Here is a 20,976-nt window from a genome sequence, read left to right on the forward strand (position 1 = left end):
TGAGATGGTGTCTCACTCCATCGCTCAGGCTGGAGTGCAGTGGTGTGATCCCTGCTCACTGCAACCTCTGCCTCCCGGGTTCAAGCGATTCTTCTGCCTCAGCCTCCTAAGTAGCTGGGACTACAGGTAAGCGCCACCACACCCAGCTAATTTTGGTATTTTCAGTAGATATGGGGTTTCACTATGTTGGCCACGCTGGTCTTGAACTCCTGACCTCAGGTGATCTGCCTGCCTCAGCCTCCCAAAGTGCTGGGATTACAGGCGTGAGCCACCGTGCCTGGCCTGAAGAAATGTCTATTTAAATCCTTTGCTTGGCCAGGTGTGGTGGCTCATATCTTTAGTCTCAGGAGGCTGAGGTGGGAGGATTATTTGAGCCCAGGAGTTTGAGGTTACAATGAGCTATGATTGTGCCATTGCACTCTAGCCTGGACAGCAGAGTAAGGCTCCGCCTAAAAAAAAAAAAAAAAAAAAAAAAAAAAAAAAAGAGGAAGAAGCAAAGTGTGGAAGTCTATAAATGCTACCCTTTGTGTTTTCTGTGGGTTTTTTTTTCTTTTTTTTTTTTTTTTAGACAAGGTCTCACTGTGTCACCCAGGCTGAGTGCAGTGGCATGATAACAGCTCAATGCAACCTCTGCCTCCTGGGCTCAAGTGATCCTCCCACCTCAGCCTCTGGAGTAGCTGGGACTACAGGCACGTGCCACCATGCCTGGCTAATTTTTGTATTTTTAGAAGAGACAGGGTTTTGCCATGTTGCCCAGGCTAGTCTCAGACTCCTGGACTCAAGAGATCTGCTCGGGGATTACAGGCATAAGCCACCGTGCCTGGCCCCCTTTGTGTTTTTTTTCTTTCTTTTTTTGAGACGGAGTCTCGCTCTGTCGCCCAGGCTGGAGTGCAGTGGCCGGATCTCGGCTCACTGCAAGCTCCGCCTCCCGGGTTTACGCCATTCTCCTGCCTCAGCCTCCCAAGTAGCTGGGACTACAGGCGCCTGCCACCTCGCCGGGCTAGTTTTTTGTATTTTTTAGTAGAGACGAGGTTTCACCGTGTTAGCCAGGATGGTCTCGATCTCCTGACCTCGTGATCCGCCCGTCTCGGCCTCCCAAAGTGCTGGGATTACAGGCTTCAGCCACTGTACCCGGCTCCCTTTGTGTTTTATGTGTTGTATATGCACAAATGTTTCTGGAAGTATACACTGTGTAGTGTTAGTGGTGATGCTTTTAGAGGAGGAGACTGGGAAACTGGTGTGTGTTAACCACAGTGATGTATCCACACCCATTTCTCTTTTCCAGGAAATATGGAAAGACTACATTTCTCAACCTTCCTAGTAGATGTGATGTCATCAATTGGAATTGGGCAGAAGAATGTGTCACTTCAGTCCAAGGCAATTAAGTGTTAATCTCAGTCTTTTCCCTCTCCCCTACCCCGATCTGAGCAGTTGAAATCAAATAACTGAGATTATGGTGATGTCAGAAGGACGCACTCTGGATTTAAGTCACTGCTGGGGGAGAACAGTACACCATCATTGTCTAATGTGGGATGAGTAAGAAGTAAGTCTTTGTTGTGTTAAGCGACTGAGATTTGGAGTTTTATTTAGTATCACATGTGGTGGATTAAAGCCAGACATTTTTTGACATTCCTTTTTTTCTTTTTTTTTTTTGAGATGGAGTCTTGTTCTGTTGCCCAGACTGGAGTGCAATGGTGCAATCTTGGCTCACTACAACCTCTACCTCCGGGGTTCAAGCAATTCTTCTGCCTCCGCCTCCTGAGTAGCCAGGATTACAGGCATGCGCCACCACACCCGGCTAATTTTTGCATTTTTAGTAGAGACGGGGTTTCACCATGTTGGTCAGGCTGGTCTCGAACTCCTGACCTCGTGATCCGCCCGCCTTGACCCCCCCAAAGTGCTGGGATTACAGGTGTGAGCCACTGTGCCTGGCTTGACATTCCTTTCATTGAAAGCTTTTTTATATTTATTGGTCAAATCATATTTCTCTTACATAATTAATTTGCGATACATTAAACAGCAAGTTAAATGTAAAAAGCAGAAATTTGTCTCCATATATTATGTTATCTAAAATTTTATTTCAAGTGATCTTTGTAATACAGTCTTTCGTATTCTAAAAATAGAACATGAATATTTTTAGTCAAAATCAATCACTTCTTTATCATATACTACTCAAAAATGACAATTTATTTAACATTTCCTAGGTGTATTTTGTGAGTCAAAAAAGGATTAGGAAACCCTGCCCCAATATGACTCCTTACCTGAGAGAAACAGCATCTCTGCACCTCACAGCCAGGCCAAGCCCTGTTAATATCCTCTCCAATGCACACAGCCAGAGTTCCTTATTTATATAGTGTCTCCAAGCACCCAAGAGTCAGCCAGTTCTAAAGGGAATTCATCACTGTCATCAGCTGGTCCTGGGTCTCCATGGGCACCGTGCCTGTCTCCTGGGCATGCCTTTTACTGAACGTTACCACCCATCTTCAACAGAAATACTCCTTCAAGAGACAGGCCAGGCCTGGGCTGGGGCTAGAGGTACAGAGACATCTGGGACCCACGTCCTGACCTAGGGGCACTGCACAGATTACAGGATGGTGTGATAACTGGCGACAGTTATAACTCGAACTCAACTGGGGCTGGTATCTGAGAAGCTTGAACTTAGTGTAGGGGCAGGAAAGTACTCCTGGAGGAGGTGATGCATGATTAGGAGCCAGGCCCGCTAGAGGGGATGGCGTTCCAAACATCAGGCTTGGCCTGTGCAAAGGCCATGGGCGTCTAAGACAATGACATATGGGGGACTGAGCCCAGCTCACTGTGGAAGCAGGGCAGGCTACACTGACCTGGGGGCGACTGGGCCTTGGCTGCTTTCTACATCCTCTGACCCGTCCCCATCAGAATCTCAACAGACTCGTCACCTCCAGGGCCTGCACTGCTTTCCCAAGGTTGCCCAATTTCTCTTGTTTCCTAGGGATGGCCAGGTCTGCCAGCACTCAGAGGGCAGGACCTGCTGGCATGCCCCAGGGTGAGGCTGGGCCCAGCGAGTCCCTCCTTTCGTGGGTCACAGGAGCCTGAGCCTGCAGAGCTGGCTCTCCAGCACCTAGCTAGAGACGGTTTGACCAGTGCCCTGCGACCCACGGTTCACTTTTAAGGGTACCCACAAGAGATGTGCCTGCTCCACCCAGTGGGGTGAAGCGTCGGGCCGAGTCAGGATGCTGGGGTGCTGGCCATCTCAGCCACCCACTCCCTTGCAACCCCAGGCAAGCAAGTCCCTTCTCTCCTCCCGGCCAGGGGCTTTCCAGATGAAATCAGCTGCACCCCTTTACTCTCAGGGACCTAAAATTTCGGCGACCATGTGGAGCCATAAACCCTTCTGCCTCCTGTCCTCCCAGCCCCGCACCCACCTGGCGTTTTCGTGTCACGGAACCTCTGCACGTGCTCTTCTCGAGGCCTAGAGTCCCTCTCTCTCCCTCTGGCCAACTCCTGTTTCATCCCTCACAGACCCAACTCGAACGCCATTATCCGCGGAAAGCTAGGATTCCTCCCTTCCGTCTCTGCTTCCTTATCTCGCTGTCCTGCTAAGCGGGCCCTCAGTGTATGCGCAGAGCCCGGGGCTGAGGGCCTCCGGGTCCCTGACTGGGAGCGCGGCCGGGACCGCAGCGGCATGGGGAGCATCAGCAGTTGTCGGACTCCGCCCGGGCACGACGGGGTTAAGGGACCCGGGCCTTGAGGGCCCCACCTCCGGAGCGCTCCACCCGCGTGGGGGAAGCCGCCCCGGAGGCTCCGACTTCGCTCCTGCGCCACAAGAGCACCCACTTAGGTGAGCATTTCGGACGGGGCCCCGGCGGTTCAGACCCGGAGGCGGCTCCTCCCGGAGTCGGTCTTCGGTCCTCCCAACCAGAGCGCTCTTGGGACAAGCCGGGGATTCCCCGCCACCGCCCGCCCCCTGGTGTAACAGAGTTCCCGCAAGGCCCCGCCCCGGCCTGGCGCAGTCCTGGGCGGGAGGAACGCGCCGAGAGGCGAGAGAGCGCGGCCATGGCTGGGCCCGGCGTCCCCGGCGCCCCCACAGCCCGATGGAAACGCCACATCGTGCGGCAGCTGCGTCTTCGGGACCGTACGCAAAAGGCGCTCTTCCTGGAGCTGGTGCCGGCCTGTGAGTGCGCCCCGGGGCTGAGAGGATGGCCGCTGAGGGGACGCGGCTACGGGCGCGGGGAGAGGGTTTGACTGGCTCCTCCGCCTGTGACCCGAGTGCGCTGTGCCTTGTGCCTTGAGCCTGTGCGTTACGCCCACCCCGACTGCCAGGACTCCGCCCCTTGCCATCCAGGCTCTGCTTAGAACCTGGACAAGCCCCTCCTGCCCCCCCCCCCCCCGCCCTCGTCGCCCTTCAGGACGGGCTCTGCCTCCCACGAGCTGGGCTTTCGAGACGCAAGTGCGTCCCCGGGTGGTGGTTTTGAAGGGTCTCTTGTGCCTCCCTTTCCGGGCAGTCCCCGGGGTAGGGGCTTGATTACTGCACTTAGTCTCGGTAGCGCAATGAAAGAACGCGGGACTTGTTCAGAGCAGCCACTTATTGGCCCATCCGGAGAGGGGCGACACTCGGAACCTCTAGGGAGGAGGCTGTGCATCTCAGGCTCTGCCGCCGACAGGCGACGCTGGCGCAGTCTTATGGAACACCTCCCCGTCAGCCTACCCAACCTGAGGGGGCAGCAGGGGGCCCCGGGCTGCTGGCGGATGCCGGCTGAGTCCAGCGAAGTCGGACTCTCAGAATTGTTTCTGGGCAGCTGGTCAGGATGGGGTGTGGCAGTTCACGACGGGATGAACAGGTGTGCCTGTGTGTCGCGCCTCTGGCCACCTGCGATTGTATGTCTGCGGTTGGAAGTCTAATCACAGTCCCTGCGGCTCTCTCACTGGGGCTAATCTTGGCCAAACCCCCACAATCAAATCTGCTCTTAGCCAGGGAAATTTCTCTGCAAGCTTCCAGGCTGCTGGTCCTCTGCCTTCAGGGTTTCGAGGCCAGCCCCCACCTCCAGCAGCCACACTTCTCCACTGCTCAGACGTGAACCGTCCAGTGTGAGGGGGGGGTCACCGCTCCCCCCCCCCCCCCCCCCCCCCCCCCCCCCCCCCGGGACTGTGAGTCTGAGGGACGGAGAGACCTGGAGGGCTGAAATCAGACCGAAGGCCCAGTCTTGAGACCTTGGGCAGGTCACAGTCTTCTTACTTGTTAATTGGGTATAGAGACCTTCTTTAGGTTTGCTGGGGGATGCAGTACCCTGGGGGCTGAGGTGGGGTTTTCGTGAGAACTAGGCCAGGCCCAGGGGCCTCAGTCAAGGTGACAGACAGGTGGGAAGTAGTGTGGGAAGGAAGTTGATGAGGGAGCTAGGCCTGGGTTTACCACCCCGCCCTCCTCTGGAACTGGTGAGAAAAGAGGAAGTGACTGTTGATGGGGGAGGGAGTGTGTTCCAGGGTCAAAACCTCCAGAATGTCTGCTGAATAATTGCTTAAGGACTTTCTATTCTAGCCTGGGGGTACCTTACACCAGGGCTGGGGAAGTTAGGATTATTTATTTATTTATTTATTTATGAGAGGGAGTCTCTCTCTGTTGCCCAGGCTGGAGTGCAGTGGTGCGATCTCCATTCACTGCAAGCTCTGCCTCCCGGGTTCATGCCAGCCTCCCTTCTCAGCCTCCAGAGTAGCTGGGACTACAGGCGCCCGCCACCACGCCTGGCTAATTTTTTGTAATTTTTAGTAGAGACGGGATTTCACCGTGTTAGCCAGGATGGTCTCAATCTCCTGATCTTGTGATCCACCCACCTTGGCCTCCCAAAGTGCTGGGAATTAAGGCGTGAGCCACCGCGCCTGGCCAGGGATTATTTTTAAGTGCAGAAAGCTAGAGCCCTTGGAGGGGAAGTGACTTGCCAAAGGCCATTGACAGGTAGAGCTCGGTTTATCACTTTCTTGGGCTAAGCCTTGCTCTGAGGCAGGGATGAATCAATCCCAGGCCCCTTCCTTCCCTCAGGACCCTCAGCAGGCAGTACCCTGCAGTGGTCCTCCTTCTGTCCCTGGGAGAGCAGGTCCTCTTTCGGGTGGGCCTGGGGATCAGTGCTATGAGGACACTGCTAGGGCTGAAGGTCCTGTAGAGCTGCACAGACGCCCCTCAGGCATGCGGCAGAGGCCAGCCTGCCAGAAGCTTCCCCATGCCTAGCATCTCTGGGCTCCTGCAGCCATCCTAGCCGGAGATAACTTGCATGCCAGGGGGCTGCTGGGTATCTGTCTCTGCCCCAGGTTCATTCTTTTGCACCCTCCAGATAACCATCTCTTAGAGAAAGCTGAGCTGCTGGACACATTCTCAAAGAAGCTGCAGCCGGAGCCAAACAGTGTCACTCCCACCACCCACCAGGGCCCCTGGTGAGTGTATGTGTGTCTGTGGTCACAAAGAGCTGCCTGTGCTGGGTTCATTCTCTCCCTAGCGCCTCATCAGCCCCTGGCTGCTGCCCAGGGGTGGTGGGGGTGGTGGGGGAGGCAGGCCCTTGGCCTTCCCACAGGATAGCTGTTTAGAATCTCTTTCCCCTCCAACTTTCTTTGTCCATCTTTCTGCATTTGTCCCATCTCCTTCCCCTCCCACCCCTACACTTAACGTCTTTTCCCTTTCTCAGTCTTTTTCGATTTCCCTGTTCCTTGCCTGATGCCTAAAGAAAGGATCTTGCTACCTATTCCAAAGAGGGAGTGAAGATGAGAACCAGGAATAGATTGGAGTTCAGAGTTGGGAGGTGCTTCTTTTTTTTTTTCTTTTTTTTTTTTGAGACGGAGTCTGGCTCTGTCAGCCAGGCTGGAGTGCAGTGGCCTGATCTCAGCTCACTGCAACCTCCGCCTCCTGGGTTCAAGCAATTCTCCTGCCTCAGCCTCCTGGTGCGTTCACCACCACCCCTGGCTAATTTTTGTATTTTCAGTAAAGACGGGATTTCACCATGTTGGCCAGGATGGTCTTGATCTCTTGACCTTGTGATCCGCCCACCTCAGCCTCCCAGAGTGCTGGGATTACAGCGTGAGCCACTGCACCCAGCTGGGAGGTGCTTCTTGAGAAGGGTCCTTGGCCAAGGCCTAGGGGAATCTTGGAGCAGAGGAGTCATGGACAGCTCATTTCTAGAGACTTGCCTTTTCCTTTACTGGCTTGCTAGCTTCCATCTTCCCAGGAGGAAGTTAATGGCTCTTGTTTTAGGCTTTTCATGTAGCATCCCTTGGGTGCCTTTGGGCACTTGGGTGAAAAGGGGAACATTGAGCACCACTCTGATTGGTTGGCAGGGAGGAGTCAGGGCTTGATTCAGACCAAGTCCCATCACTGGCCACACTGAGGGTGAAGTGGCAGGAGGAGGAGGAGGGGCTCCGGCTGGTCTGTGGTGAGGTAAGTTGGGAAGGGGTCTGAAAATGGTGTAGAGAGATGTGGTCCAAGGGAGCCAGCCAGTGAGGGGTACTCCTGTGTTTGCTGCATTCTCCAAGCCCAGTGCTGCAAGCATTGAGTGAGCCCTAGTGTGTGCCAGGCTCTGACCTGAAGCTGAGCAGGGGTCAGAGTGCCCCGGGAAGCCCACAATGAAGTGGGCTCCAACAGCAGCTGGAGGGAGTTAGGTGTGCAAGGGCCTGGCAGCCCATTTCCCTTCCACATTGTTTAGCTTACTCTGCTCACTACTCCATGGCTAACCCCTCGCCCAGCCATCCCCAAGGCCTAGCACCAGTTGATGCTCAATGTACATTTGCAGACTAAGGTTCATTTAGCTCATTGGCAGGGTGTGGATGCTCCACCTGACACTACCGCCTTCCCTGTCCCCTTGCAACAGTGTCTCTTGGCTTCTCTTGCACCATGCTCTCCTGGTTTTCCCTCTCATTTTTGTGATTGTTGCCTCTGAACTTCCTTCACTGGCTCCTTTCCCTCCTCCCTATTCCCCTCCCTTCAAATATGGGTGTTCTTGGGGCTCATGGACTCCCATTTTCTGTTTGCCAACTCTCAGATCTGTCTCTAGCCCAGCCTTCTGTTCTGAGCTCCTGACTCTCTTGCTCAGCTGCTTTTTGGACATCACATCTAAAATCAGGCTCACCGTCTCCCCCAGAATTTGGCCCACGCTGTTTTGGTCCACGCCGTTTTGAGAGTTGACTCCCTGCAGGCATTGGGCTAAACATTGTCTCAGTTAATCCTTCACAACTTTATGGTTGCAGAGGAGGAAACTGAGGCTTGGAGAGGTAGAGCCAGGATTTGGGCCCCTCTCACACAAATCACCTTCTGTGCTCTCCATTCATTCTCTCAACATCTGTTGACAGTTGCTATATCCAAGGTACAGGGAATGCAGCAATAAACAAGAGCTGGCCCATGGGGCTTCCAGTCCTCTGAAGGAGACTGTAATAGTCCAGTAAATACACATCCAGTCACAGCATGGCAAGTCACCTGCCCAACAGAAGTGTGGGCATAGGTACGGACTTTAAGAATCTTTCCCCAGAGCTGCTGTTGTAGGTCCAATTCAATATTTGTTTGAGAGGTAATTCTCAAACATCTGACCCCCCACGCCACCCCCTGCCTCTGGGCTGTGAGCTCCCCAAGCCGTGGGATGTCTTGGTTTGCCTCCAAGGCAAACTATATCCTTAGGGCCTGTGTCCACAGTCCATTCCATACTAAGAACTATTTGTAGACTAAGCTATGAATGAGGTGGGCTGAGCTTCCTGCCCCCCAGTGGTTCTCACACAGGCTGGAAACGCCAGGGCACCGCTGACTCTTCCCAGCCCTCCATCCTGAGCTGGTCATAAGGTCATGTTGACTATCTCCAAATCCATCAATGTCTGTTTCTTGTACCATATCTGACATGGTACAAGTAACTTTCATCGTACCCTGGAACACTCCTTCAGCACTCCCTGTCCCTTCTCCATACAGCTTTCAGAGTGACATATTTTAATTCAAAAAAAGATCTCCATTAAAGACAAGCAGTACACAAAACATGCTTGTAAACAACTCAAGAGAATAGAAGCCATAGAGTAAAAAGTAAAGACCCGTCTTACTACCTCTCTCCATGGTTAGTGTGCTGTAGATCTTCCAAAGCTCCTAGCCTGGCTAACCCGTTGAGCTCCCCAGGCTCCTGTTGCATTTCCTGCCACTCTCATCTCTCAGCTCCCGGCTCCCTTTGCCTGGGATACTTTCCCTGGCCCGCAGCATTCCTTCCCTGGACACACCAGCCAGTACCCATTGGATGCGCCAGTGGATGGGGGCAGTGGGGAGGCTTTTTCTTTTCTTTTGTAAAAATTTCTCTGGTAGTTCCACACATCACAAGCATTTATCATTATTACTTTAACTTTTTGTTTTAAAATAATTATAGATTCACAGGAAGTTGCAAGGATAGTCCAGAGAGTTCCTGCGTCCCCTTCCCCCAGCATCTCCCACTGGCTACATCGTACATAACTATAGTACCCACAACCAGGAAACTGGGATTGGTATGAAGTGTGTATATGTCCTTTATCATTTTATCACGTGTAGATTTGTGTGACCATCAAGATATAGCACTGTTTCACCACCACAAAGATCTCTTTCTTGCTACCCCTTTTTCGTCACATTCACCCCTCTCCCCCCAATCATCCCTAACCCCTGGCAACTACTAATCTGTTTTCCACCTCTACTACTTGAATTTTGAAATAAAATATTGAATGGTATAACATAAATGAAAGCAAGTGACAGGTGAGAAAGTGGAGGTTGTGATCAGATTGCTCAGTGGTGAAAAGAATTATGTCATAAATGGGGCCAACTATGAATAAAGGTGCCCCAACCCGCATGTGCAGATTCCCTCTCCGCAGACTCACTCATAGGGCGTCATGTCAGTGCAGGTGGCAGCGCCAACCTTGCTCCTCAGTCTGTTTTCACCAGGCCCACGTGAGAACACAGGAACAGATTAGCAGTAAGAGCCCCCAGCCTTGGCCTGGGCCAGAGGCGCTTCTGGCCCTCATGTTCTTTTGTCACATTGGTGGGAGCTGCCTTGCCTGGGGTCTGTCTCTCCCACCGACCCTGCTTGGCTCTGAGTTGAAGGCATGTCGAGTGAGGCGGGGGTGCAGATGAAATGACCCTCACTGCCTCTCCTGGGCTGCCAGGGCTGTTCCCATACTGAGTCTGGGCCCTGGCTCCCCGAGTCCATGCCTGATTTTAGCCTTGTGTGCCTCTGCGCAGGGCTCCTCGCTGCTGAGACCTGAGCTTGGGCAGGCCTGGGTTGAGTGAAGCCAGGAAGCCCCCAGGGAGGGGTGGGGAACAGAACTCACATTCCCCTGACCAGCCTGGAGGGTGATGCAGTTACGTGGCTTGGGCTCAAATCTCTTAGCTACGTGACTTTGGGCAAGACAGTTAAACCTCTCTGTCGGTGTCCTCGTCTGTGAAGTGAGAGTGGCAGTACCAGCCTCCCGGTGTGGTGAGGATGGAAGGAGCACGTAGCCTGCTGGGAACATCATGGCGCCCGAGGGCCGGATGGGCATTTAGCAGCCTCTGCGCTAGGAGTCCTCGCAGTGGTTCTGCATGGCGCTGGGAGCGGAGCGATGTCTTCCCACTCTTCAGGCGAGGCAGCGTAGCGGGTTGCTCTGGCCAGAGAGGTTCCTAGTAGGGTCGCAGGGAAACGAAGCAGCACAGCGAGGATTGGGACCCAGGGCTGACTCCAGAGCCCGAGAGGGCCTTCCACTGCTCCACAAACAGCAGCGCGTCCCTCTGCAAGGTCCCAAACCTGTGTGGGGCTCAGCTTGTTTTTCAGGAAGGGGGCGGGCAGGGGAGCAGCCGACTGTCCCTTAGCGCCTTCGGCCCAGGAGGGACTAGAGGCCTGGAGGGGCCTCAGCGCCGCTGTGCTCACCTGTCCGCCCCCAGATGGCCTACCAGGTGGTGGAGAAGAGCGTGGCCCTGGGCGCCTTGGAGTCGGAGCTGCAGGAGCTGCAAAGCAGGTGAGGCGGGGGCGCGGGCGCGGGCGCGGGCGACCGCGCCCACCTCGGGGAGGCCCAGGGCCAACTATGCGGGAGAATGGCGCGGGCCAAGAGCTTTCCCCACGTGCCCCCGAGCCTATCGGCTGGTGCCAGAGGACCGAACGGCTGGGCTCTGAGGGCAAAGTCTTGGGGGAGACCTGGCTTAGCCACCGGCTAGCCGCGTTTGGCATGGGGAGGTCGGTCTCTGCTCCGAGGCAGATTTCCACTGGGCAGTGACGAGGGAGGCTTGGGACCCGCTATCCGCTCTTTCCATTCTCCAGGCTGGCGGCCCTGGAGGTCCGCGTGGCACGGCTGCGAGAGGCACGGGCGCAACAGGCCCAACAGGTGGAAGAGCGGCGGGCGCAGAACGCGGTGCAGCTGGAAGCCTACGAGGCGCTGCGCGCGCACGTCGGGCTCCGGGAGGCGGCACTGCGCAGGCTCCAGGAGGAGGCGCGCGACCTGCTGGAGAGGCTCGTGCAGCGGAAGGCGGGCGCCGCCGCTGAGCGCAACCTGCGCAACGAGCGCCGGGAGCGGTGAGGGAGCAGGCCTCGCCCCTTCTGAGGAAAGGCCCCGCCCCTGAAGGGAGTGTCGGGCCTCGCTTGTGTCTGGAAGGGAGGCGGGCAGCAGCCGCCCACTGGAGAAAGGGACCTGGTCGCGCCCCGCCTGCGTGCGAGGCGCCGCGCCAGGCTCTCAGGATGCTTTTTACCCAACAAGGGCCAAACAGGCGCGGGTGTCCCAGGAGCTGAAGAAGGCTGCCAAGCGGACCGTGAGCATCAGCGAGTAAGAGTGGGGATGGGCCAGTCCAACCCTTGTGTTCTGCCTCCCGGCCCAGCCTGCCTGCGACCACCCAGGCCGCCGACTGTAGTTGGGCATAGTCGCGTCCCGAGGCCCCCAAGTAGTCGGGGCCCACGGGACACCTGCAGAGGACCGTGTGGTCGTAGGAGCCTGCATGCGTGCCCGCTGCACGTGTACCCACACAGAACCCTCATCACTGGGAATTCCTGTCTTAAGCGTGTCCTGTGCTGGGGTCGGGAGGGGTTGGCTTGGTCCCTTGGCGTTTCTGAGCTTCATTTCTCCTCCTAGGGGTCCGGACACCCTAGGCGATGGGATGAGGGAGAGAACCGAGACTCTGGCTCTGGCCCCTGAGCCAGAGCCCCTGGAGAATGAAGCTTGTGAGAAGTGGAAGAGGCCCTTCAGGTGAGGACCCAAGTGGTGGTCTCAGAGCTCTGAGCTCAGCCCCACCCTAGAGGCTGCCAGGGTCTTCCTCTTGGACCTTGGAGTCAGCTCTTGGGTTGGGAGGGAGCTTGAGGAGAGGCCGGAAAGCTCAAATCTCCCAGGGCTAGTCTGACCTCCATTGTCTGGAGCCACTTGCAGTCAGTTCCATCTCACCCACCCCAACCCCTACCCTCAACCCTTTCCCTCCTTCTTGGGATCAGAGCTCTGGGGGTGGGGTGTCAGGCTTGTGAATAGCTGTCACCAGGAAGGAACCTGTGGGTAAAGCCCAGAGCCCAGTCATGCCAGGCATGTGTGTGCAGCCGTAGGTGTACAAGCATGGGCATCCACAGGGACATGAGACACAGGTGTGTACAAACTTGACTAAGCCTGTCTGTGTGTGAACGTATGAGCATGTGTAGATGTGTGCTAATACTTGTGGGACCTGATTGGGGCTTCAGACCTTGGGTACCCCTCCGCAGTGTCTCTCCTCTTGATTTGCCTGTCATTGAGGCTGCCCCTCTCCGGGCCCCATTCCCCAGCCTAACGCCTCTTCCCAGTCTTTCCTTGCAGGTCCCCAGTGTCCAGGTCTTGGGGCAGTGAAGAAACCGTGGAGAGGGGCATGAGATGCTGGTCCCCAAAGTCCTTGGGAGCCCTTGTGGGCCAAGTAATTGCAGGACACACCCTCTCTTGGGCATTGCTGAGGTCACCCAGCAAACCTAGGCTTCCCCCTCTTCCTATCCCCACCCTGGGGGAACCTTCAGCGCCTCTTCTCTCTGTAGGCCCCAGCTCAGCTTCCCAGGAACTTTTGTTGGTGGGTACTTGTAGGGTGAGGCAGTTCTTCTCATCATGAGGGAGACCTTGGGAGACTTTCATTACCAAATCCATTGCTGCCCTGACCTTCCTGGGACTGGTCTGGATCATCCTAGTCTCCTGGTCTTGGAGAAGTCAAGTTCTTGTCCCAGACTTGAGAGGTTACGAGCCTCCAGGTCTCTGGCAAAGTGTGGAGATGATGGACAGCCATTTGTACACACACCAGCCAGTCCCTTAGCACATCTCTCTCGGTTTTGTCTCAGGTCTGCCTCAGCCACCTCCCTGACGCTGTCCCACTGTGTGGATGTGGTGAAGGGGCTTCTGGAGTAAGTGTGTGTGTGCCTGTGTGCACCCATGTGTGTGTCAGGCTCCCTAGCCCAGGCTTGGTCTGTGTCTGTGCCCGACCTGTCCATCCTTGTGGTGCACAGCTGTCTGCCTGTGAGTCTGTTGGGCCCTGGAGACAGGAGCCAGGTGAATGGCCTCAGCCCCAGCCCCTGCTCAGCTGTCTTCCAGGTTCTGTCATCACAGGGGTCTGTCTTCATCCAAGGTCCTCACAGGGGACCAAGAGCTCCAGCCTCAGGCAGGGCAGGAGCTCCTACTCAATTGGGAAAAATGCTCTGAAATGTCAGGGACTCATTCAGAGTCACAGAGCCAAGAAGTGGCAAGACTGGGATTGAAACCCCAGCCCTGAGGTTTCTTTGCACCTACCAACCCTACCCTGCTCCTGTGCCTGCCTCTGTGTGCTCTCCACACCGACCCCTGGGGTAAAGGCTGGGTTGAGGAATGCGCTCGCTGCTTCTTGGGGCCATGTTCTGCCTCCTGCCCCATCTGCTTCCTATGGTTGATGCCTCAGGGGAGCTGAAGGCTCCCACCTAAGAAGGCCTTGCTGAATGCCCTCCTGACCCCAATCCACCTTACGCCCAGTTTTAAGAAGAGGAGAGGTCACTCAATTGGGGGAGCCCCTGAGCAGCGATACCAGATCATCCCTGTATGTGTGGCCACCCGACTTCCTACCCAGGCTCAGGATGTGCTGGTAAGGGAGGAGCTGAGCCATATGGGTGGGGCAGTGGTGAGGGAGTGCAAGCACAGGGGTGGTCCCAGGAGGCCAGGGAAGCAAGGCTAGGCTCCTCAGCAGGAGCAGGAGGCTGCCTCCCACAGCCTGTGGTGGGAGTCACGCATGTTATGATGGGGGCATGGGCCAGGGAGGGAGAGAGAGGAGGCTGGGAGGCCAGGAGGCCAGGCAGGAGAGTAGAGTAGCATAGCATGGAGGCTGCTGCAGGGGTCCAGGCAGAGGTGAGAACACCTGGTGGGGCCAGGTTTGAAACTCAAAAGTGTGGACAGAGAAATGGGGATGGGGATACCATGTCTGCAGCAGGCTGTGTCTGCACAGGCACCAGTGAGAGGGCCTGTGAGCACCCACAGAGATATGTGTGGGGAGGGCTGGGGCACCAATCTCCCCTTTCCCCACAGGATGCCCACCTCTCTGAGGTCAATGCTGTTCGTTTTGGCCCCAACAGCAGCCTCCTGGCTACTGGAGGGGCTGACCGCCTGATCCACCTCTGGAATGTTGTGGGAAGTAAGGAGCCCTCCCCTGCAGGCCAACTCGGGGCTTCTCTCCAGACCCACTCCTCAGTTCACTTGGTGGGCAGAGGTCTTGGATCTCTTTGCGTTTCTCCATCTGGAATATTCTGTGGGCAGTGACTAGACAATGCCTTGGAAAGAGTGAGACTCGGGGCTCCCTGCTCTGAAGAAGGGTGAAGCCTCCTGGCTCCTAGGGTCCAGATTTGCAGAATGGGGAAGGCTGAGTTCAGATGGTCCCTGATGGGGGTGGGTGGGGGTCCCCTATCATAAGGTCCTACAGGGACAGGCCCTTGAAGAGCAGGTCCCTGAGTCTACCACGTGACCCTCTTCTAGCATCACTTGAGCTCTCAGAACTCAGGTAAGGGATAAGTATGAACTGTTGGCCTTGTCCCAAGCTCTGTGCTCTGGAGAGGGGGTGTCCTGGGGAGTCAGAGCTGGCTCCTGGGGGCTTCCTAGAAAAGGCAAGTTTCTGGCTGGCCTGATCCTGGCTTGCTGCGTGACCCACAGATAGTCCCTTCTCCCTGGTCCTCTCTAGCCTGGTCTGTGAAATGACTAGCTGTCCCTGGGACCCACTGCCAGCAGTTAGGGGAGGTGTAGTCTCCAGCCCAGGCCACAGAACAGACCCAGCGATTCTGTCTTCTAACCTGTGGGGGTGGGGGGGCGACGGGGACTTATCTTTGCTCTCAATCCCAATTCCTCCATTTTGTGAGGTTAGGATCGCATTTCAACTGTCCCTTCTCCTGGTCCTCCCAGGTCGCCTGGAGGTCAACCAGACCCTGGAAGGAGCTGGTGGCAGCATCACCAGTGTGGATTTTGACCCCTCGGTGAGGAACTTTGCCCCAGTGGCATGGGATTGCGCCCCCTCTGATCTCCACACTGGACAGGTGGGGGGCTCTGGGACCTGAGGGCGTAGCATGGATACCTTAGAACCAGGCCCTTGGGCTCTTACACAGATCCTCCTCCCTGGGCCGGAGGCTCCTCTGCCTGCCTTGGAGACCTGGGCCATGGGAAGCTCTGGGGCAGCCCCTAGCCTCATTCTCTGGCCCGAAGGATGTTGCCTACGGCTTAGCACCTGTCATTTTCCTCTCCCATTTCTCCAGGGCTACCAGGTTTTAGCAGCAACTTACAACCAGGCTGCCCAGCTCTGGAAGGTGGGGGAGGCACAGTCCAAGGTGAGGCCTGACTGGGGAGGCTGCCTGGGGGTCAGGGGTCATACCTCAGGACTAGGGGTCCTGTTATGGGGTCTTGGCCAAACTCTTGATCCGCACTTGGGGCCGGGGTACAGGAGACACTGTCTGGACACAAAGATAAGGTGACAGCTGCCAAATTCAAGCTGACAAGGCACCAGGCAGTGACTGGGAGCCGTGACCGGACAGTGAAGGAGTGGGACCTCGGCCGTGCCTACTGTGAGCCCCAAACCCACCTCCCCTCCCCACCAGCCAGGAGCCCCAGGCCAGAGTACGAGTGACCTCACCTGCTCTCTGGGAGTGGCTCTGAGATTCATAGGCATTTGGGGGTGAAACCTCTCAAGGCCCTCCAGTCCCCCAATGGTATCCCCCAATGGTGTTTTCTGCCTGGTTTCTTGGTGTCCACAGGCTGTGGGTGGGAAAAATACATGGGTGAGTCCTGGGCTGGGAAGCAGACCTGGGTTCTAGTCTTGGGAGGACACTGCGTTCTGGGCCTCAGCTTCTCCATGTGTCCTGTGGGGTGGCTCCCGACAACTGTCCTCTGAGGCCCTGGGGTCTGCTGCTTGGTCCCCAGGCTCCAGGACCATCAATGTCCTTTCCTACTGTAATGACGTGGTGTGTGGGGACCATATCATCATTAGTGGCCATAATGACCAGAAGATCCGGTTCTGGGACAGCAGGTGACAGGCGCAGGCTGGGGGAGGACTGGGGGAGGGCTGGGGACAGGGCTCCCAAGTTCTTGTTCCTTTCTCTGGCCATGGCAGGACAAGTTTTGGTGGCACTTTGGGCAGGCAAGGCTGTGGGGCTGGCACTGCCAGCTAGTGCCTCTTGGCTGGGCTCAGCTCCCCCAGGAAGCTGTGCCACTGTCTTCATGGCTCTTGGTCCAATGCTGGACTCCACCTGGACCTTGTAACCAAGATGGAGATGTACTGTTTTCCATGTAGTTACCACTTTTTTTTTTTTTTTTTTTTTTGAGACGGAGTCTCGCTCTGTCACCCAAGCTGGAGTGCACTGGCCAGATCTCAGCTCACTGCAAGCTCTGCCTCCCGGGTTCACGCCATTCTCCTGCCTCAGCCTCCCGAGTAGCTGGGACTACAGGCGCCCGCCACCTCGCCTGGCTAGTTTTTTTTTTTTTGCATTTTTTAGTAGAGACGGGGTTTCACTGTGTTAGCCAGGATGGTCTCGATCTCCTGACCTTGTGATCCGCCTGCCTCAGCCTCCCAAAGTGCTGGGATTACAGGCTTGAGCCACCACGCCCGGCCTAGTTACCACTTTTATATCAAAAGGAAAAAAATTATTTTAGTTGTTTTTTAAACCAAAGATCCTAACTTTGGGCTTGAATTGTTTGTAAAAGCAAAGCTAGAGGCCGGACATGGTGGGTCACACCTGTAATCCCAGCTTTTTGGGAGGCCGAGGTGGGCGGATCACCTGAGGTCAGGAGTTCCAGACCAGCCTGGCCAACATGGAGAAACTCTGTCTCTACTAAAAATATTAGCCGAGTGTGGTGGCAGATCCCTGTAATCCCAGCTACTTGGGAGGCTGAGGCAGGAGAATCGCTTGAACCCAGGAGGCGGAGGTTACAGTGAGCCCACATTGCGCCACTGCACTCCAGCCTGGGCGACAGAGCGAGATGTCTCAAAAAAAAAAAAAAAAAAAAAAAGCAAAGCTAGAGCCAGTGCTAGGCCTGCCTCAAGCCTTTACTGACTGATCTCCATCAACTACTGTTTGCAACCCTTCCTTCTCTCTCATATTTTTTAAAGACAAGACTTCATTGCTCAGATGATATGGTGCTTATTTTAGTGACCCAAAGGTTTCAAGGGCTCCGGCTTTCAAATCAAAGTCTAGGTTCCTCGATGGAGGCAGCTGGCTGCAGTGGGGAGAAGGGAGATGAGTCACGGGCAGCCTTTACCCCAGCGATCCAGGGCCCTGGGGTTCCTCTGGACTTGGTTAGCTGGGAAGGCTGCTGCGCCTGGCCCCTTCCTGTCAGGAGTGGCCTGGCTGGGCTGTTCTTCATCCCTGTCTCTGTCCTTGTTCCTCAGGGGGCCTCACTGCACCCAGGTCATCCCTGTGCAGGGCCGGGTTACCTCCCTGAGCCTCAGCCACGACCAGCTGCACCTGCTCAGCTGTTCCCGAGACAACACACTCAAGGTCATCGACCTGCGTGTCAGCAACATCCGCCAGGTGTTCAGGTACCAGCCTCATGCCTGCTGACCCTGTGGCCTTTGCTGGGACAGCTGAGCCTCTCTTCTCCTGTAATAGACCCTCTTGGGACCCTCCCTGGAGGCCCCTCCAGACCAGGTCCTGCTGAGGTACCAAACCCCTTGACAGAGTGGAAGCTCTGGAAGCTCCCTGCAGAGGAACTAGTGGTGACCTCTGTTGTGACCCCAGCCCTGTCTGTCCTCAGGGCTGATGGCTTCAAATGCGGTTCTGACTGGACCAAAGCTGTATTCAGGTATGTCTGTGAGAGCATATGCCTGTGTCCAAGTGTGCCCTGCCGGACTGTGTGTGTGCCCTCCTCTCTGACCCCACCCCCACGTTTTTTGCTCTGCTGTGGCCACTACAGCCCGGACAGAAGCTATGCACTGGCAGGCTCCTGTGATGGGGCCCTTTACATCTGGGATGTGGACACTGGGAAACTGGAAAGCAGACTTCAGGGACCCCATTGGTGAGCATGGCCTCCACCTGGCCACCTGCCTGGCCCCAGTCCTGCCAGGCTGATTCCAGGTTCTGACATACTGGGACTCTGGAGTCTTCAGCCCTTGTCCCTCCACCCTCCACCCGACCAGAGCCCTTTGCAGTTCACAAGGTACTTTCCACACACACTGGGTCTGTCCTTTCCACAGCTCTGTGAGCTCACTTTACAGATGAGGAAACAGGCTCAAGAGAGGGCCTCAAACTACCCAGGTCCAGCAGTCGGGGCAGAGCCAGGTTGCAGGCATAGTTCCCAAAGCCCCCTGAAGCCTGCCCCTCCCTTTCCCCAGCACTGCTGTCAACGCCGTGGCCTGGTGCTACTCCGGGAGCCACGTGGTGAGCGTGGACCAGGGCAGGAAGGTTGTGCTCTGGCACTAGGGCTACGACTTCCCTGCCTGGGCTGGAGCTCTTGCCCGAAGCCTGAAGCTTCCCTCGGCGCCGTGCGGGGGTTGGGGTTGGGACTGGAGATGGCCTTGGGATTTAATGGGGAAGAAGGCCTGGCAGGACCTGGCCTGTTTGTTTAAAAATGAAGCTAGTTTTTCTTTGTATTTTTATGTCTATCTCCTCACTTTTTCTCCCCAAGTAGAAAAAAAATGATATCTAAACTGCGTCTGCCTGCCTCTTTGCAGCATTCATGGTACGGAGACCTTTGGGCTAGTGGGCTCTGGGAGACCTAGGCTTGGCCCCCTTCCTTCTTCCATACAGAGCTGGGGCAGCCAGCCCAGTCTCTGCCTGCGGAGACAGGTGCTGCTCAAGTCTAACCATGGAAACAGCAGGAAGAAAGGCCCTGAGGTGGCAAAGAGCCATGGATGTGACTCCTGTTCCAACCTGGTCCTGAGGCCTAAGCAACATGTTAGGCCCACCTGCTTCAGGCACCCAGGGTAGACTGTGAAGCTGAAGAGAGGGGCTGGGGGAGCTCTGAGGAGGGGGCAGGGAGGCAACCCAGAGGGGTCCTGGTGGGAAGATCCTAAAAACCCAGGTAGTGATATCAAAGTCCTTGGTCCATGGGGCCTCCCTTAGACTGGGCCTGCGTTCTTCCTCCAGAGGTAGTGCCCAGGGTGGGGCAGAGTAGGACCTCTATGTGTCTGTGCCTGGGGGAGGGCAGCTGTGGGCCAGACGTGGGCCTGGGGCTTTGCTTACAAGGCAGAACCCACAGGGCAGAGTTGGGGCAAATCAACTTCCTTCACACCTAGGACTGGGCACAGGCCTGTGGAGACAGACAGTGTTGGTTAAATGGCAACACCTATACTCTGTTGACTCCCAGACCATTCACTACTTTTGGTTCACCTGCCTCCTGGCCATCATCTCCCCTGCAAGTGACCTGTTCCTCCTGCACCCCATGTCCCTGGGACCTTGTGCTGCTGGATCTAGTACTCCTCCATCCCTCCTGCTACTGTGGGCCACCTTCTAGACTTGCAGTCTCCCCATCCAATCCTTTCCCTTACTATGGCCAGAGCGACTTTTTCTGTTGTTGCTTTTGAGACACAAAAAACCTCACTGCGGCCTCAAACCCTTGCAGCCTTAAACCCCTGGGTTTAAGTAAGCCTCCCAAAGGACTGGGATTACAGGTGCACAGCACCATGCTCAGCCCAACAGGGTGACTTTCTAGGGTGTCGTGGTCACAAGTCCAATCCTTTGGAGTTCCCCTACTGCCTTTAGAGACCACCCCCAACCCCAGCATGAAATTTGGAGCCCCTGGGATGTGACTCTGCTGGCCTCTCAGCTGCCTCTTCATTTCCTTGCTATTCACTCATTGATTTACTCATTTAGAGATGAGGTCTCACTATGTTGCCCAGGCTGGTCTCAAACTCCTGTGCTCAAGCGATCCTCCTGCCTTAGCCTCCCCAGTAGCTGGGCCTACAGGTGCATGCCACCGTGCCTGGCTATTTCCTTGCTATCATGAGTGTGTCTCAGACATGCTTTTCTTTCTTCCCAGAATGTTCTCCTTCCCTCCCAGCCCACAATTCAAATTTTTCTTTCAGGATTCCCCTTCCTTTGCCTGCCAAGCTGGGTAGAGGCCTCCTCTGTCTCTGAGCTCCCCTTTTGTATCTGCCTCCCTCCATTTTAAGCCAAGGAACTCTTGGAAGAGGCCAGGATAGGAATACATTTATTCCCTGGGATCAGGCCTGGCACAGAGAATGACTCAGGAAATGTTTATTAAGTGGTTAAATTTTCTTATTCAGGCTGGGCATAGTGGCTCACACCTGTAATGCCAGCACTTTGGGAGGCCGAGGAGGGGGGATCACTTGAGGTCAGGAGTTCGAGGCCAGCCTGAGCAACATAGTGAAATCTTGTCTCTACTAAAAATACAAAATTAGTTGGGTGTGGTGGCACATGCCTGTAATCCCAGATACTTGTGAGGCTGAGGCAGGAGAATCACAAACCCGGGAGGAGGAAGTTGCAGTGAGCCGAGAATGCGCCATTGCACTCTAGCCTGGGCAACAAGAGTGAAACTTCATCTCAGCAACCTTCTCTTATTCAAGGACTCAGCCAGTCTAACAGTCTAAGAGTCTTGGGTTCCAACATTCTTCAATACTGA

The 20,976-nt window shown here is 55.6% G+C and overlaps 1 protein-coding gene across 8 annotated transcripts in view; it reads left to right on the forward strand.

The window, feature by feature from the left end:
• Positions 1 to 3,900: 3,900 nt before the first annotated feature.
• The window catches only part of ATG16L2 (autophagy related 16 like 2), a 29,150-nt gene continuing 12,074 nt past the window's right edge, over positions 3,901 to 20,976 (forward strand). Inside the window, exons 1-18 of one of the 8 annotated variants that reach the window (XM_033205991.1) lie at positions 3,901 to 4,150; positions 6,300 to 6,399; positions 7,294 to 7,393; positions 10,862 to 10,935; positions 11,235 to 11,486; positions 11,668 to 11,733; positions 12,037 to 12,150; positions 13,242 to 13,304; positions 13,903 to 14,011; positions 14,449 to 14,554; positions 15,313 to 15,383; positions 15,660 to 15,731; positions 15,845 to 15,965; positions 16,321 to 16,426; positions 17,786 to 17,935; positions 18,151 to 18,198; positions 18,310 to 18,411; positions 18,728 to 19,039. In XM_033205991.1, the coding sequence (XP_033061882.1) occupies positions 4,033 to 4,150; positions 6,300 to 6,399; positions 7,294 to 7,393; positions 10,862 to 10,935; positions 11,235 to 11,486; positions 11,668 to 11,733; positions 12,037 to 12,150; positions 13,242 to 13,304; positions 13,903 to 14,011; positions 14,449 to 14,554; positions 15,313 to 15,383; positions 15,660 to 15,731; positions 15,845 to 15,965; positions 16,321 to 16,426; positions 17,786 to 17,935; positions 18,151 to 18,198; positions 18,310 to 18,411; positions 18,728 to 18,815 (1,860 nt within the window). In that variant the 5' untranslated portion in view covers positions 3,901 to 4,032 and the 3' untranslated portion in view covers positions 18,816 to 19,039. Of the gene's footprint in view, positions 4,151 to 6,299; positions 6,400 to 7,293; positions 7,394 to 10,861; positions 10,936 to 11,234; positions 11,487 to 11,667; positions 11,734 to 12,036; positions 12,151 to 13,241; positions 13,305 to 13,902; positions 14,012 to 14,448; positions 14,555 to 15,312; positions 15,444 to 15,659; positions 15,732 to 15,844; positions 15,966 to 16,320; positions 16,427 to 17,785; positions 17,936 to 18,150; positions 18,199 to 18,309; positions 18,412 to 18,727; positions 19,043 to 20,976 lie in introns of those variants that run through there. The other 7 variants (XM_033205989.1, XM_033205990.1, XM_033205992.1 and 4 more) reach the window with 7 other exon arrangements.

The sequence above is a fragment of the Trachypithecus francoisi genome, unplaced genomic scaffold (genome assembly GCF_009764315.1).
Source record: "Trachypithecus francoisi isolate TF-2019V2 unplaced genomic scaffold, Tfra_2.0 Lachesis_group8, whole genome shotgun sequence".
Classification (NCBI taxonomy): domain Eukaryota; kingdom Metazoa; phylum Chordata; class Mammalia; order Primates; family Cercopithecidae; genus Trachypithecus; species Trachypithecus francoisi.